At 48.1% G+C, this 16,496-nt stretch overlaps 1 protein-coding gene across 4 annotated transcripts in view; it reads right to left on the bottom strand.

Moving 5' to 3' along the window:
• The window catches only part of LOC123764226 (NACHT domain- and WD repeat-containing protein 1), a 102,891-nt gene that overhangs the window by 23,980 nt on the left and 62,415 nt on the right, over window positions 1-16,496 (bottom strand). For all 4 annotated transcript variants that reach the window (XR_011225255.1, XM_069315873.1, XM_069315874.1 and 1 more), the window contains 12 exons: window positions 16,089-16,315; window positions 15,516-15,650; window positions 13,382-13,552; window positions 13,104-13,271; window positions 10,574-10,701; window positions 10,201-10,329; window positions 7,475-7,580; window positions 6,093-6,329; window positions 4,391-4,528; window positions 2,578-2,688; window positions 2,221-2,350; window positions 1,747-1,940 (listed from right to left, as the gene is read on the bottom strand). Coding sequence is in view for 3 of the 4 variants with exons in the window: in XM_069315873.1 (XP_069171974.1) it covers window positions 1,747-1,940; window positions 2,221-2,350; window positions 2,578-2,688; window positions 4,391-4,528; window positions 6,093-6,329; window positions 7,475-7,580; window positions 10,201-10,329; window positions 10,574-10,701; window positions 13,104-13,271; window positions 13,382-13,552; window positions 15,516-15,650; window positions 16,089-16,315 (1,874 nt within the window). In the remaining variant the exon portion in view is untranslated. The remainder of the gene's footprint in view (window positions 1-1,746; window positions 1,941-2,220; window positions 2,351-2,577; window positions 2,689-4,390; window positions 4,529-6,092; window positions 6,330-7,474; window positions 7,581-10,200; window positions 10,330-10,573; window positions 10,702-13,103; window positions 13,272-13,381; window positions 13,553-15,515; window positions 15,651-16,088; window positions 16,316-16,496) is intronic.

The raw sequence follows: 16,496 nt of genomic DNA, 5'->3' as shown, positions 1-16,496 counted from the left end.
ACACATGAACCCTGGAGCACTGTGGGACACATGAACCCTGGTGCACTGTGGAACACATGAACCCTGGAGCACAGTGGGACACATGAACCCTGGTGCACTGTGGGACACATGAACCCTGGAGCACAGTGGGACACATGAACCCTGGTGCACTGTGGGACACATGAACCCTGGTGCACTGTGGGACACATGAACCCTGGTGCACTGTGGGACACATGAACCCTGGTGCACTGTGGGACACATGAACCCTGGAGCACAGTGGGACACATGAACCCTGGTGCACTGTGGGACACATGAACCCTGGAGCACTGTGGGACACATGAACCCTGGAGCACAGTGGGACACATGAACCCTGGTGCACTGTGGGACACATGAACCCTGGTGCACTGTGGGACACATGAACCCTGGAGCACAGTGGGACACATGAACCCTGGTGCACTGTGGGACACATGAACCCTGGAGCACAGTGGGACACATGAACCCTGGTGCACTGTGGGACACATGAACCCTGGAGCACTGTGGGACACATGAACCCTGGAGCACAGTGGGACACATGAACCCTGGTGCACTGTGGGACACATGAACCCTGGAGCACAGTGGGACACATGAACCCTGGTGCACTGTGGGACACATGAACCCTGGAGCACAGTGGGACACATGAACCCTGGTGCACTGTGGGACACATGAACCCTGGAGCACTGTGGGACACATGAACCCTGGTGCACTGTGGGACACATGAACCCTGGTGCACTGTGGGACACATGAACCCTGGAGCACTGTGGGACACATGAACCCTGGTGCACTGTGGGACACATGAACCCTGGTGCACTGTGGAACACATGAACCCTGGAGCACTGTGGGACACATGAACCTTGGTGCACTGTGGGACACATACAAAATAGTTTGGTGATGAACGCCAAGAAAGTGCGTGAAGTTGCTAACTTTCTCCACACTCCAAGGGGGACTCCTCAACTTTGGCCGAACATTTTAATAAACTGAGAGCACCGCTTGATGAGACGACAGGCAACTATCCTGTACCAGACAAGTAAGGAAAATTACAAATATTTGTAATTGAAAATTTTGAACGTTGAAGAGGGTACAAGTATAAGGAAAACTAGATAGGAGTGAGTACGTTCTGAATTCCTTAAAATTGATAGCCTACATGTGAAAATAGTATATATTATATGTATATATATATATATATATATATATATATATATATATATATATATATATATATATATATATATATATATATATATATATATATATATATATATATATATATATATATATATATATGTCGTACCTAGCAGCCAGAACGCACTTCTCAGCCTACTATGCAAGGCCCGATTTGCCTAATAAGCCAAGTTTTCATGAATAAATTGCTTTTCGACTACCTAACCTACCTAATCTAACCTAATTTTTTGGCTACCTAACCTAACCTATAAAGATAGATTAGGTTAGGTTAGGTTGGGTTGGTTAGGTTCGGTCATATATCTTTGTTAATTTTAACTCCAATAAAAAAAAATTGACCTCATACACAATGAAATGGGTAGCTTTATCATTTCACGAGAAAAAAAATTAGAGAAAATATATTAATTCAGGAAAACTTGGCTTATTAGGCAAATCGGGCCTTGCATAGTAGGCTGAGAAGTGCGTTCTGGCTGCTAGGTACGACATATTATATATATATATATATATCCACCTTCAGGTGGAGATATATTGACATGCAGAAGCAAGAGCGACCTGGAAGTAGTCGATGAGCTCAGTGCAGCTGGCGGTGATCTGGTCGGGCGTGCCCAGGTAGCGTGCTCGCGCTGCCTCGCGGAAGCTCTCGTAACGCCACGTGAGGAGGCAGATCCCAGCTACGATCCTCTTCATCAGGAACGGCTCAAGCTGCTTAGAGATCTGCACCCACAGCAGCGACGGACACCGACGTACTGCAGACACAGTCATGTCTCAATGATCAGCGAGTAGAGGCCGTATACAATATATAATTTACCTAAGGGGCACCGTCTCTAGTGGTCTGAATAGAGATAGGAAGCCGTTGGCTTAATTGTCAAAGGAATCACCCAGAGTGGGCAGTATATTTGTTTATGATGCACGCAAGTGACCTCTGATCTCATTCCCTTACATATGGTACAGTGATCATATAAAAATGACATAATTCTTGTGGTTGATAAGAAAGTGTGTCGTGCCCTAGGAGACACAGTCTCTCACCTGGCGGGGTGCAGTGCACGAAGACCTTCTCCAGAACAGTCTCGTCGCAGGAGAGAATGTCAATCATCTCCGAGTCTGAGAGGCCGTGTTTGGCAGCCGTCAAGTAGCCCAGCGTGTGCGACACCTCCACCTGGGCAATCATACTTAATTACCCAAGAGTAAAAACATTAAACCACACTGGACACGTGAAAGGTAACGATGACTGGATATATCAAGGACGAATATATCAAGTCTTGACAAGTCTCATTACTGAATTTCTAATGCAAAGTTTGTGTAATGAACTTTGTATGAAGCGAGCATAAGTTTTGTGACACAGGAATCATTGGCGTCGCTACTGGGTATTGTGCGAAGGTTTACCTGGCCATAGGTGTGTTCCAGATGGTCGAAGACAACATTGATCTGCTGGTGGAGTGTGGGTGTGAGGGGTAGCTGAGGCCCGGTCCACTGGCCCGCCAGCTCTCCCGCCACCTGACCATGACACCACGTCAACATTAGTTCTCCCACTTAATAACTATCTACGGGCTCACCATAGCCCGTGTTACTTGGAACTTTTTGTTCCAGGTAGCGAATCTTTAACAACATCTCCCACTTCTGTTTTAGTTTGGTGATGGGTAATTAATGTCATCACAAGTGCTTACTGACCAGTCAGCCAGTTTACTTTAGTCCTTAACATGGTCCAGGACTAAAGTATACTCTCAGTGTATATATACAAGAGATATATACACCTCTCGGTGTATATATCTCTTGTTACTTCAGTGTTTTTTCTTCTTACTTATAATGTTCACAATGAAAACATTCCCTCGGATCAGTATGTGACAACAGTTCAACATCAGGACCCTAACCATTTATGTTCATATTAAATCATATAGGAATAAAAAAGTACACAAAAACACAAACATCACAACAGTAAATGTTTAGTCTTGTTAACAGCATATTTGTATGTCTGAGTCTTGAGTCTTCCTTCACCGCTTCACTAGAGTCTTCTACTACATCAATATCCTGAAGCTGTCTTTAAACAGTCCGTCCTCTTACGCTTTCCCAACGTCAAGAAACTGTCGTAGAAAAGTGCCCTTATCCTAACCTACCAGAGGACCCAAAACAGAAAACGGGACAGGATGTCAGTTGTGCGAGCCGCTACCATTTCCCAAGTACGACAATTTTTGGTCTTATATAGAGTATACGTCAAAATGCGACGTTGTATTAGGGGGGGGGGGGAGGGGACGGGTTACTTTAAAACGCGTATGTGTAATTATTTGAGTGTTCCCTCGATCCTTTTGGGGCCTATCATGTCAAATATCTCTCTCTTCCTCACAGTGACCAACCACTTGGGCTGGACGGTAAAGCGACGATCTCTCTTCATGCAGGTCGCCGTTCAATTCCCGACCGTCCAAGATATTGGACACCATTTCTTTCCCCCCGTCCCTTCCCAAATCCTTATCCTGACACCCCCTTCCAAGTGCTATATAGTCGTAATGGCTTGGCACTCCACCCCCCCCCCTCCCCACATCCATGGTGTGTGTGTACTCACCTGGTTGTGCTTGTGGGGGTTGAGCTCTGGCTCTTTGGTCCCGTCTCTCAACTGTCAATCAACTGGTATATAGGTTCCTGAGCCTACTGGGCTCTGTCATATCTACATTTGAAACTGTGTATGGAGTCAGCCTCCACCACATCACTGCCTAATGCATTCCATTTGTTAACTACTCTGACACTAAAAAAGTTCTTTCTAACGTCCCTGTGGCTCATCTAGGTACTCAGTTTCCACCTGTGTCCCCTTATTCGCGAACCACCCGTGTTGACCGGCTTATCTTTATCTACCTTGTCAATTCCTCTGAGAATTTTGTAGGTAGTGATCATGTCTCCCCTTACTCTTCTGTCTTCCAGTGTCGTGAGGTACTTTTCACGCAGCCTGTCTTCGTAACTCATGCCTCTTAGTTCTGGGACTAGCCTAGTGGCATACCTCTGAACTTTTTCAAGCATGGTCTTGTGCTTGACAAAGTACGGGCTCCATGCTGGGGCCGAACTTCTGTGCGATACTGTGCGCGCGCGCGCGCGCGTGTGTGTGTGTGTGTGTGTGTGTGTGTGTGTGTGTGTGTGTGTGTGTGTGTGTGTGTGCGTGCGTGCGTGCGTGCGTGCGTGCGTGCGTGCGTGCGTGCGTGTGTGTGTTACTTGCCTGAACATAGAGTGGGAGTGGACACTCCTGGATGTGCTTGCTGACCAGTTCCCTCTGTTCCTTGCTGACGCTACGGTGGTGCTGCTTCACGAGTCCCTCAAACTTGCTGTACCCTTCGTCGACGGTGAGCGGCGGCACCTGTGCACATGTTCCTCTCTCACTACCCGAGACTATACCTCTCATTCCCCTCTTTCATATACCTCTCTCTCATACCTCGCTCTCTCTCTCTCTCTCTCTCTCTCTCTCTCTCTCTCTCTCTCTCTCTCTCTCTCTCTCTCTCTCTCTCTCTCTCTGTTATTTGGTGGACAACTTTCATAAAAGAACCGGGGTGAAGATGGAGCCATGCGTATAGTTATTAGATTTCATTTCTCAAATATGTACTTGCTGACAGAACATATATACCAGACACAAGTGACACTATGCACGAAGGATCGCTGATGGAGTGATGCTCTTGAGGAAAACTCATCCAGATTGAAGCTGATGCTGACTAAGCGTCTTTGCAGTACTTGCCGTCTTCTAGTTACCTAGTTAAGATGGGACAGGTGGGGAGCCAATTAAGACCACTACCCTGGTACATGAGCGTAAGGCCATTAAATTTCTGGTGCTGAAGACTGGACGGCTCTCTGCCTTGTCCGCGAGTCAGAAAAAGGACGGGCTAATTAAGCTGTTGGGAAGGGAAGGGAGAAAGCCCCAAGCCATTACGAGTATATAGCACTTGGAAGGGGTCAGGATAAGGATTTAGGACGGGATGGGGGGGGGGGAAGCAATGGTGCCCAAAAACTTGGATTTTCGGGGATTGAACGCCGACTTGCATGAAGCGAGACCGTCGTTCTACCGTCCAGCACAAGTGCTTGAGCGGGAAGATGGTGGTGGGGAAGTGGGGAGATCGTGCAAGGGAGCAGACATGTTTGCTTAAGATACATTTAATTAGTGCCGTAAGTCTCTTGGCTGCCAGGCTTGCTAGGGTCAGCACCTGCCTCCTCGTAGTTACTGAGCACTCTTTCTTCACCCCCCAGCATGTCCACTTCATGGCTGAGAATTAAGTTTCTCTCACTCGTACTTGTGCTCGTCCAAGTAGCCAAGTTCGCCCACCTGATGGATATTACTGCGAGCATGTGTAAGGAACCTCATGGTCATGTTCACAAGAACTCCCAGCCTTCCCTGGTGCTCTTAAACAAGCCAGAGTAACTCCAGTCTATATAAATAAGATCACACTCTCATTATCAAATATTAAACTTGAGCACAATATCTAAATATTTGAGAAACATAAGAATAAGCGCCTTTACTCCTTCCTCCCCAACTATACTTAGCTCTTGGCAGTTTGTCTTAAGACCTGTAAGAATCACCAACGATTCTATAATAAGTCAGCTTGACTTTACAAGCATCAATATGTTTCTGTGAACGATGCTACTTCCCCCGCATTGTCAATAATAATATTGGCGTTCCAAAATGAATTATAACAGTTTGGTCCACTAAACATTCTCATATGCATCTGTGATCAATCAAATATCACGTAGTACCTCAAGCCAATACTTCAGGTTAGCTGTAATGATCCAAATTTCCTATTACATGGCAATGATCAACATGCGAAGTATAATATGTGTTGTATATATATATTGCATGGGAATATTAAACATAAATTTCATGAAATCTTAGAGGGCGTGACGCTGACATACTGTGAAGGCGGAAAGCGGCGCGTTACCTTCAGGAAGCAGACGTGGTCTTCGCCGCGGCTCTGTAGGAGGGACATGTGCGGGGACTCGTCCCTCACCGTCATGATGAGCTTGACGTGCTCCGGCAGCTCACTGGGCACCCACTCCAGCGAGGTCGACCCATATCCCTTGACGTGGTCGAGGCCGTCGAGCATGATGACCAGGGGACGCAGCTTGCACGCCTTCGACCACACGTGCGTCAGGAAGGCGGCCATGTGACGCACGCCCTGCGCACACACCGTCATCCCGTCACAAGTAACATTTTGTAACGTATTATTCTACACAAATTATACGCTGAATATGTTATAATCTCGTGTAATTAAACACGATTAAAAATACATTTATAATATAATATCGTTATTGTTCAAATATCTGCACAAGTTTTAAGATTTTATGTGATTATGGGATAAGTGAAAGAAATACTTTTCAATATCAGTCAAGATATAAGACATTTGTTAACAAATGCCATTTGATATCTAAAGGAACACAGGATCACACTGCAACATCAGTCGAGGTTTACATCTAGAGAAAACCACGCGAATTGAGTTTAAAATATAAATCCCATGTCTTTGTTTAAGAACTGACATATATATCTCTGTTTAATATTGCCTAACAGGAAGAAACACCTGGTGACTATGTGACCACTCCAGCCCAGAACACAAGAACGTAAAGAATTAGTTGGATGCTACAATTGATAATTTTCTCGTTACTAATGTTTCCATTACATTTTCTCTCAATGATAAAACAATAAAATGAATATTAACTATTTAAATTTTAGATCTTAACAATAATAATAATAATAATAATAATAATAATAATAATAATAATAATAATAATAATAATAATAATTCAATGTGCCGGGGGACAGGCAGCCAGTGAGTGTATATACATGTTAGGCTTATATCGAGGCGTCCCCCCCCCTTTATGGTCGAATTACTGATCCTCCCCCAGAATGCAACCCCTGCAACAAGCTGAATAACTCCTGAGTGCCTATTTACTGCTAGGTGGACAGAGGCATTAGGCGATAGGAAACGCGCCCAACCATTTCTGTGCCGCCCCGGATTCGAACCCGGAATGCCTGATTGTGAGTAGAAACCGAACCCGACTGACCTCACCCTTTGATATCAGAATCAAAACTCATTTAATATAAAATTCTAATATACAGGTTACATCGCCTTTTTTATAGTTTAGGCTTTCCTACGAAAGTAATTCTAATATTCAAAGAAGAATCTTGTAAAATAATTAGTTTTATTAATTTTTAATTTGCCGATATAAAAAAAGATTAATCTCAGATTAATCCACATTCTAACATAAATTGCTATCAAGAAGACCTTATTCATTTCCGTGTGAGGTCGGGGGAGGTGGTGCTGACCTTGGCCGCCTGGGCGCGGTGGTCGCCGAAGAGGGCGCAGCAGTGCTCGGCGATGGAGCGCAGGACCTGCTCTGTCGTCGACGACCCCGGCGTCACACCCACCAATCTGCAGGTACACCCGTCAGCTTACTACACTACACACCATGGCTTCCTCTACACACACACACACACACAGTTATGGAATTTAAAGTTATGGAGATGGGACTAGGTGGCAGGAGACTAAAGGGTAAGTACACAATGAAGGGAAACTACCTTCCTGTGACGATTCGAGAAAGGGACCTGGGAGTGACGTAACACCAAATCTAACTCCTGAGGCACATATAAATCGGATAACGACAGCAGCGTACTCTACGTTAGCACAAGCAGACGATGAGTCACAGTAACTTTGTTGAAGATATGATGACCACACCCCACCACACACTAGAAGATGACGAGACGACGACGTTTCGGTCCGTCCTGGACCAATATCCAGCCGATAGTCATTGTGTACTGACCGAAACGTCGTCGTCTCCTCATCTTCTGGTGTGTGGTTTACTCATCACGCTAGCAAAATTTAGAACGTCATTCAGAAACCTAAGTAAGGAGGAACAAATCCACAAGGACCATGACGAGGATTCGAACCTACGTCCGGGAGCATCCCAGACGCTGCCTTAATCTTTGGCGGTGTGTGTGTGAGGACGGAGCTCTAAGTAAGGAGGTATTCAGAGCGCTTTACACTGCCTACGTGAGACCAGTCTTAGAGTATGCAGCCCATCATGGAGCCCCCACCTAAAAAAAACACATTAGAAAACTGGAAAAGGTTAAACAAATTTGCAACGAGGCTCGTCCCGGAGTTGCACGGGATGGGATATGAAGAGCGACTGAAGAAACCGAACTTGACGACGTTAGAAAAATGGAGGGAGCGGGGAGATATGATAGCAGCATACAAAATACTTAGGGGATTGCCAGTGGAAATAGACGAAATGTTCACTCGGAATACCAACAGAACAAGGGGACATGATTAAAAGCTGGAAATTCAGATGAGTCATAGATGTTAAAAAAAAAATTATTTTAGCATGAGAGTAGTGGGGAAATGAAATGAACTGAAGGACCACATTATGGAAGCAAACACTATTCATACCTTTAAAGCGAGGTATGATAGAGGAGTACAGGAGTCATTGCTTTAAACAACCGGCGGGATCCAAGACCCAACGCTCGATTCTGCAGACACAAATAGGTGAGTGACCTCACTGACCAAGTGACCTTGCACATGACCCACTGCTCCAGCACAAGGTCCTGATTCACAGAATGGCTGCACCAAGTTTATGGGTTCCGCTCAAGTGTTGACACTTGAGAAAATTAATTATGACTCCTCACTTGAGAGTGTGACCAGATATTATGTTAGTGAGAGAGCGGGGAGGTTTGTAGAGCTACCTGATCTCTTCGTCTCTCCCCTCCCCCCCCCCCCCCTTCACCACTCTCTTATGTCATCACCACTATGTCCGCTACCATCACCACTGTGTCCGCTACCATCACCGCTGTGTCCGCTACCATCACCACTGTGTCCGCTACCATCACCGCTGTGTCCGCTACCATCACCGATGTGTCCGCTACCATCACCGATGTGTCCGCTACCATCACCGCTGTGTCCGCTACCATCACCGCTGTGTCCGCTACCATCACCGCTGTGTCCGCTACCATCACCGCTGTGTCCGCTACCATCACCGCTGTGTCCGCTACCAGCACCGCTACAATCATACCCCTACAGTCACAATCACCGCTCCAGCCATCATCCCTTACAAGCACATAACCACCACTCCTTACAAGTACAATCACCACCATTGACAATCACCAATACAACCACCATTCTTACAACCACCTGAAAATATATAACATGAGAAAGAGTTGTTTACATATTTAATATAACCGAGCTTAGCCACATTAACCACAACAACCCAAACATAAACGAAAAAAAATGCTCTCGAAGATCCTATTTGTGGCCAAGACTACCGACCGGTACACGAATACACCGTGAAAACATTTATGAAATCCATTTATTTATTTATTTATTTATGCATATACAAGAATGTACATAAGGAATGTGAGGATACAATTATGGTAATTACAGTCTTGTAAAGCCACTAGCACGCGCAGCGTTTCGGGCAGAGACGGTTTCCATCTGAAAGATGGAAACCGTCTTTCAACCGAAAGATGGAAAGTTTCAAAGATGGTTTCCATCTGAAACCAAAAAATAGTATCGTTTATTTTTATACCTGTGAATAAAGACCCTTCTTAATTTATGAAGGATAGTTCCACCCCACTTTTCTGATAGCAGATTCTCCCCCTTTTCATAACAAGATCAAAATAGATCGTCTAGATAGTGCCATTCCACCTCCAGGTATAGAGAGAGAGCCACTTGGCACGCCCTCTATCGCCGTTCTGGCCCTTAGTGCCGCGATTAATACCTAGTAATAAGAAGTGATGGGGGTTCTGAGGGGTTCTGGGGGGTTCTGAGGGGTTCTGAGGGGTTCTGGGGGTTCTGAGGGTTCTGAGGGGTTCTGGGGGTTCTGGGGGGTTCTGAGGGGTTCTGCGGGGTTCTGGGGGGTTCTGAGGGGTTTTGGGGGGTTCTGGGGGGTTCTGAGGGGTTTTGGGGGGTTCTGAGGGGTTCTGGGGGATTCTGGGGGGTTCTGAGGGGGTTTTGGGGGTTCTGAGGGGTTCTGGGGGAGGGGCGGGATGATGGGACTCACCTGACGACGAGCGGGACGTCGACCAGCCACTCAGAGCACCTCTCTGCGGCCTTGGCGATCAGAGACGACTTCCCGCACCCGGCCTCTCCGTGGATGATGAGCGGCACTCGTGAGTCGCTGATCAGGTACCTGCAACACAGATTATTGTACACCACTTTGTACCTGCTCAGTACCTCACTGTGTACCTGCTCAGTACCACGTACCACACCCTCCCGTGAGCTGGGGGTGGGAAAGGGTTACAGAGGCACATTAAAGGGTCCAGGAACTGAACCTCACAGTTCATTCAGCTAAGTGACAACTGTGAGGAAGCTACAAAAGTGTTGTTGTTGTTATAGGTGTTGATAGTATCGGGTGTAGGTGGCGGGGGCCTCACCTCCTGATCTGGGTGAGGAGCTCCTGGCGGCCCTGGAAGTTCCCGTAGCGGACCTGGCACATGAGGGAGTGCTGCATCAGTTCGTGAAACAGTCGCTTCTCGATTCCCAGGTACGTCTTGAGCTCCTCCTGCAGCAGACAGCAGGTCGTGTAAATAATGATTAGATTCTCTCCAAGAAAATGAGTTTTGTTCGTTTGAGTCACTCATACGCTGTTCTGTGTGTCTGGTCATCACTCATACGCTGTTCTGTATCTCTGGTCATCACTCATACGCTGTTCTGTGTGTCTGGTCATCACTCATACGCTGTTCTGTGTGTCTGGTCATCACTCATACGCTGTTCTGTATCTCTGGTCATCACTCATACGCTGTTCTGTGTGTCTGGTCATCACTCATACGCTGTTCTGTGTTTGGTCATCACTCATACGCTGTTCTGTGTGTTTGGTCATCACTCATACGCTGTTCTGTGTGTCTGGTCATCACTCATACGCTGTTCTGTGTGTCTGGTCATAACTCATACGCTGTTCTGTGTCTCTGGTAATAACTCATACGCTGTTCTGTGTCTCTGGTCATAACTCATACGCTGTTCTGTGTCTCTGGTCATCACTCTCGGTACTTAGGTCAAAGAAATTTTTAGAGTACTCAAAGTCATCACAAGGGCAACATGCCCACGTGATGGTGAAGGGTAGGGAGGGTAATGAAGGGTAAGGAAGGTGGTGAAGGGTAGGGAGGGTAATGAAGGGTAGGGAGGGTAATGAAGGGTAGGGAGGGTAATGAAGGGTAGGGAGGGTAATGAAGGGTAAGGAAGGTGGTGAAGGGTAGGGAGGGTAATGAAGGGTAGGGAGGGTAAGGAAGGTGGTGAAGGTAGGGAGGGTAATGAAGGGTAGGGAGGGTAATGAAGGGTAAGGAAGGTGGTGAAGGGTAGGGAAGGGTGTAGATGGGGAACACAGTACCAGCGGAGCCTGGGTAGTGGTGACGCTTGCTTACATGAAGACTATTTACTGAAGATAAATACAGTGTTCCTCATCCTCCTGTATAGATAGCACTTACTGTAACAATGTGCAGCTTCGTACCTATATAGACGTAATGGACAATTAGAGAGTAGAATTTGGTACTGTTCACTTTATAGTCCAGAAAAGAGTGATTACCAAGGACGGAGAAAACACCAAACTTATATATTCCTCGGCCTATTACAGCACGTATATGTACTGCACCAGCGTGTATTAGGCCTAGAACGGTTAGGTTACATTTTCTTTGCAACATCAAATACACAAATATCAACATCAGAACATTCCCGCCAAACACACACCGAAACTACGACGTTGGTACAACGTTCGAACAAGTTTTAACACCTCCTAACCAGTTATAACAACCAATATAGCAAGTTGTAACTGTTACGTACTCCTAGCAGAATACGTATATAAATTTAAAATAACTGGTTTTATTTTATTATATCATTGCTTGTATATGTACACACATTGTGTTTTGTAAATTGTCGTATGGTGTGGCAGCGTTAGTGGAGACAGGAGCGGGGTTGCGTTGCACACGTCTAGTACCTGATTGATTCGGGAAGCTGGACCTGTTCAGTTTGGAAGTTCCAGATGTCACTTTTATTTAGTATATATAATTGTTTATATTCTGTAATTAAACAGGTGGCATTATACTTATATATTTTGTAAGTAACTATTATCTGTAATTTGCATTCTTGTGTGTTTTGAGAACAAGTGGTTGTTCAATTAGTTTTAAATATTAAAAAGTCCTTAGTTTCCATCCCTCATCCTGGGATGAGGCAGACGGGAGGTGAGAATGTGGGTAGCGACAGAGCGTGAGTTCAGTAGCTGATACGGGACCAGGAGAGTAACATGTGGGAGATAAGTCTTTACATTCATTTTGTGCCATATTTTATTTGTTATATTTAGTGATATGACAATACTTTCATTTATTGTATAAGTTAACTTAACCATCTGTGTTTTTATATTATACTGTCTTGAATATATATCTATATACTATTTTGTATCTATTCTTCAGTCCAAAAGGAAGAGTTTTATTTATGTGCTCATTACTTATCAAGGGGTTATACTGGTGACGCGCTTTAGAGAGCAGCAGTGGTATCCCTAGACGTAATTAAAGTTTGGCTGCTGTAGGGTCACGAGCCGTAACGAACGATAGGTAACAGTAACAACGTTCTAATACGTCATAAACATGTTCAGCCAAGATGTACCAACTTTATTACAAGCTGTAACAAGCGGAAAATAGAGACAGTTTCGGTTTGTGTTTCCAGGGCATAAACTTTTGCGGTTTGTTCAAATTCATTAGTACCGATTTCTACTTTCTAATTGCCTTTTACGTCAGTGTATGTACGATGGTGTTCATCTTTACTATAAGTACTGCCAGGACAGGAGGCTGGGCTTGGGCGTGTGTGTAGTGTAAATGGTCACAATGCTGACGATGTGGCCTCAGTCACCCGACCACCGCTGGGAACGCCTCAGGTGTCCCATATGTCTTAGCGATACGAGATCCCATTGTGACTTACCTTAGACTCGTCCTCCTCTATGATGCTGTCGATGATGGAGATGAGGAGCGGGGAGACCTGCGCACACAGGTCCTCCACGAACTGGGCGTGTTCCGGGACCTCAGAGTTCATGCCGGAGTTGTGCCACTTGACGCGAAACTTGAGCATCCTGATCTCGTCCAGCCGCTCCTGCAGCGGCGGGAGGTATACGTGTCATTAGCCAGGTGTTGGAGACGCGGCCGGCGGCGCTAGTCACATGTACATCAATATATATGACTTGAGGCTCATCCTGTACTCACCTTCAGCTCGCTCTGAAGGATCTCGAGACGCTTCTTGCTCTCCGGTTCGACGCACACGTAGACCTTGCCCTGGGCCGGGATGTTGTGTGAGGGGAAGTGCGTGAACTTGCGGCAGATCCAGAGGCCGTGCTTGGCGCTCTCCTGGTTCATGAAGATGCTCTGCTTGATCTCCTGCGGCCACCGGCAGCGGCGAGGAGCAATGTTAGTTCACAAGACACATGAGATTCACGCAGCATATGGGAGGGAAATACCAGCCGCATCCTAGCTACCTCAGTCACCACCACCCACCTGCACCACCACTACCCACCTGCACCACCACTCACCTACACCACCACCACCCACCTGCACCACCACCCACCTACACCACCACCACCCACCTGCACCACCACCACCCACCAGCACCACCACCACCCACCTGCACCACCACCACCCACCTACACCACCACCACCCACCTGCACCACCACCACCCACCTGCACCACCACCACCCACCAGCACCACCACCACCCACCTGCACCACCACCCACCTACACCACCACCACCCACCTGCACCACCACCACCCACCTGCACCACCACCACCCACCTGCACCACCACCACCCACCAGCACCACCACCACCCACCTACACCACCACCACCCACCTACACCACCACCACCCACCAGCACCACCACCACCCACCAGCACCACCACCACCCACCTACACCACCACCACCCACCTGCACCACCACCACCCACCTACACCACCACCACCCACCTACACCACCACCACCTACCAGCACCACCACCACCCACCTGCACCACCACCACCCACCTGCACCACCACCACCCACCAGCACCACCACCACCCACCTGCACTACCACCACCCACCTGCACCACCACTACCTACCTGCACCACCACCACCCACCAGCACCACCACCACCCACCTGCACCACCACCACCCACCTACACCACCACCACCCAACTGCACCACCACCACCCACCTACACCACTACCCACCTGCACCACCACCACCACCCACCTGCACCACCACCACCCAACTGCACCACCACCACCACCCACCTACACCACCCACCTGCACCACTACCACCACCCACCTGCACCACCACCACCCACCTACACCACCACCACCCACCTGCACCACCACCACCACCCACCTGCACCACCACCACCACCCACCTGCACCACCACCACCACCCACCTGCACCACCACCACCCACCTACACCACTACCCTCCTACACCACCACCACCCACCTGCACCACCACCACCCACCTACACCACTACCCTCCTACACCACCACCACCCACCTACACCACTACCCTCCTACACCACCACCACCCACCTGCACCACCACCACCACCCACCTGCACCACCACCACCCACCTGCACCACCACCACCACCCACCTGCACCACCACCACCCACCTACACCACTACCCTCCTACACCACCACCACCAACCTGCACCACCACCACCACCCACCTGCACCACCACCACCCACCTGCACCACCACCACCACCCACCTGCACCACCACCACCCACCTACACCACTACCCTCCTACACCACCACCACCCACCTGCACCACCACCCACCTACACCACTACCCTCCTACACCACCACCACCCACCTGCACCACCACCACCACCCACCTGCACCACCACCACCACCCACCTGCACCACCACCACCCACCTACACCACTACCCTCCTACACCACCACCACCCACCTGCACCACCACCACCACCCACCTGCACCACCACCACCCACCTACACCACTACCCTCCTACACCACCACCACCCACCTGCACCACCACCACCACCCACCTGCACCACCACCACCCACCTGCACCACCACCACCACCCACCTGCACCACCACCACCACCCACCTACACCACTACCCTCCTACACCACCACCACCCACCTGCACCACCACCACCACCCACCTGCACCACCACCACCACCCACCTACACCACTACCCTCCTACACCACCACCACCCACCTGCACCACCACTACCCACCTACACCACCACCACCCACCTGCACCACCACCACCACCCACCTACACCACTACCCTCCTACACCACCACCACCACCCACCTACACCACTACCCTCCTACACCACCACCACCCACCTGCTCCATGACCGTGGAGATGTACTTCTCTTTCTGCTCCTGACTGAAAACCGTCCTCATCAGACTCAACATCTTCTTGACATCGGTGTTGAAGGCGTGCAGGGCCTCCTGGCGGAGGGTGGTGCTGCTGGCGTCCTGTAGGAGGGAGGAGATGGTGGCCCGGGTCACACTTCATCCTAAATATGATGAAGTTCGTCCACACACCCTCATGAAACAAGCTTATTACATGTACTCATCATTACGTTTGATTTTGATATAGCAAAATAATTCTTATGAAACAAAATATGTAATTGATTTTCTTAAGTAGAAATAACACAAGAAACTATAGGAAACAACGAGATGTTTGCATTAATATGACTTTCTAAATTATGACGACACAGCTTCAATATTATTTATAAACAAAGGTTTCAAGCAGTAATATCAATGGGCTATATTTTTAATTGATAAGTAGTAGTTGTGAAATGTAAAAGAGTAACGTATGTGTGCGTGCTTGCGTGCGTGCGTGTGCGTGTGTGTGTGTGTGTGTGTGTGTGTGTGTGTGTGTTTGAAAGGGGGGGATGAAGAAGGGTCGACCTTGATGTCAGGAATGGCGGAAGTGATGGGCTGGAGCTTGTAGCAGGGAGGGTGAGCGCTCGCGTCCCAGTGGTACCACTTCCTGAAAAGGTCTCTGTCAGTGTCCAGCTCCACGGCGGAGACGGCTTGGTCGAAGTCCGGAGCGTCGATCACCCGCGGCAGGAGAGCGTTGCCGAGGGTCTCGTTGAGGAAGACCAGAGTCACCACGTGGAAGTCCCGGGCCTGGCCTGGGGGGCGACACACGCGCAACAGTCTTCATGCTAACCAATACTTCATCACACAGAACTTCAGTAAAAAAGCGCTTTATTTCATACAAAGGTATTCACACTACGTTTTATATATCAAAATATAATTTGCAACTTCTTTAGTGCATCGTTCACTGTATTAAAGTTTAAAAGTAACCTGTGA

Source organism: Procambarus clarkii, chromosome 82 (genome assembly GCF_040958095.1).
Source record: "Procambarus clarkii isolate CNS0578487 chromosome 82, FALCON_Pclarkii_2.0, whole genome shotgun sequence".
Classification (NCBI taxonomy): domain Eukaryota; kingdom Metazoa; phylum Arthropoda; class Malacostraca; order Decapoda; family Cambaridae; genus Procambarus; species Procambarus clarkii.
Note: the sequence above shows the minus strand (reverse complement) of the source record. Positions and strands in the feature narration are given on the sequence as shown.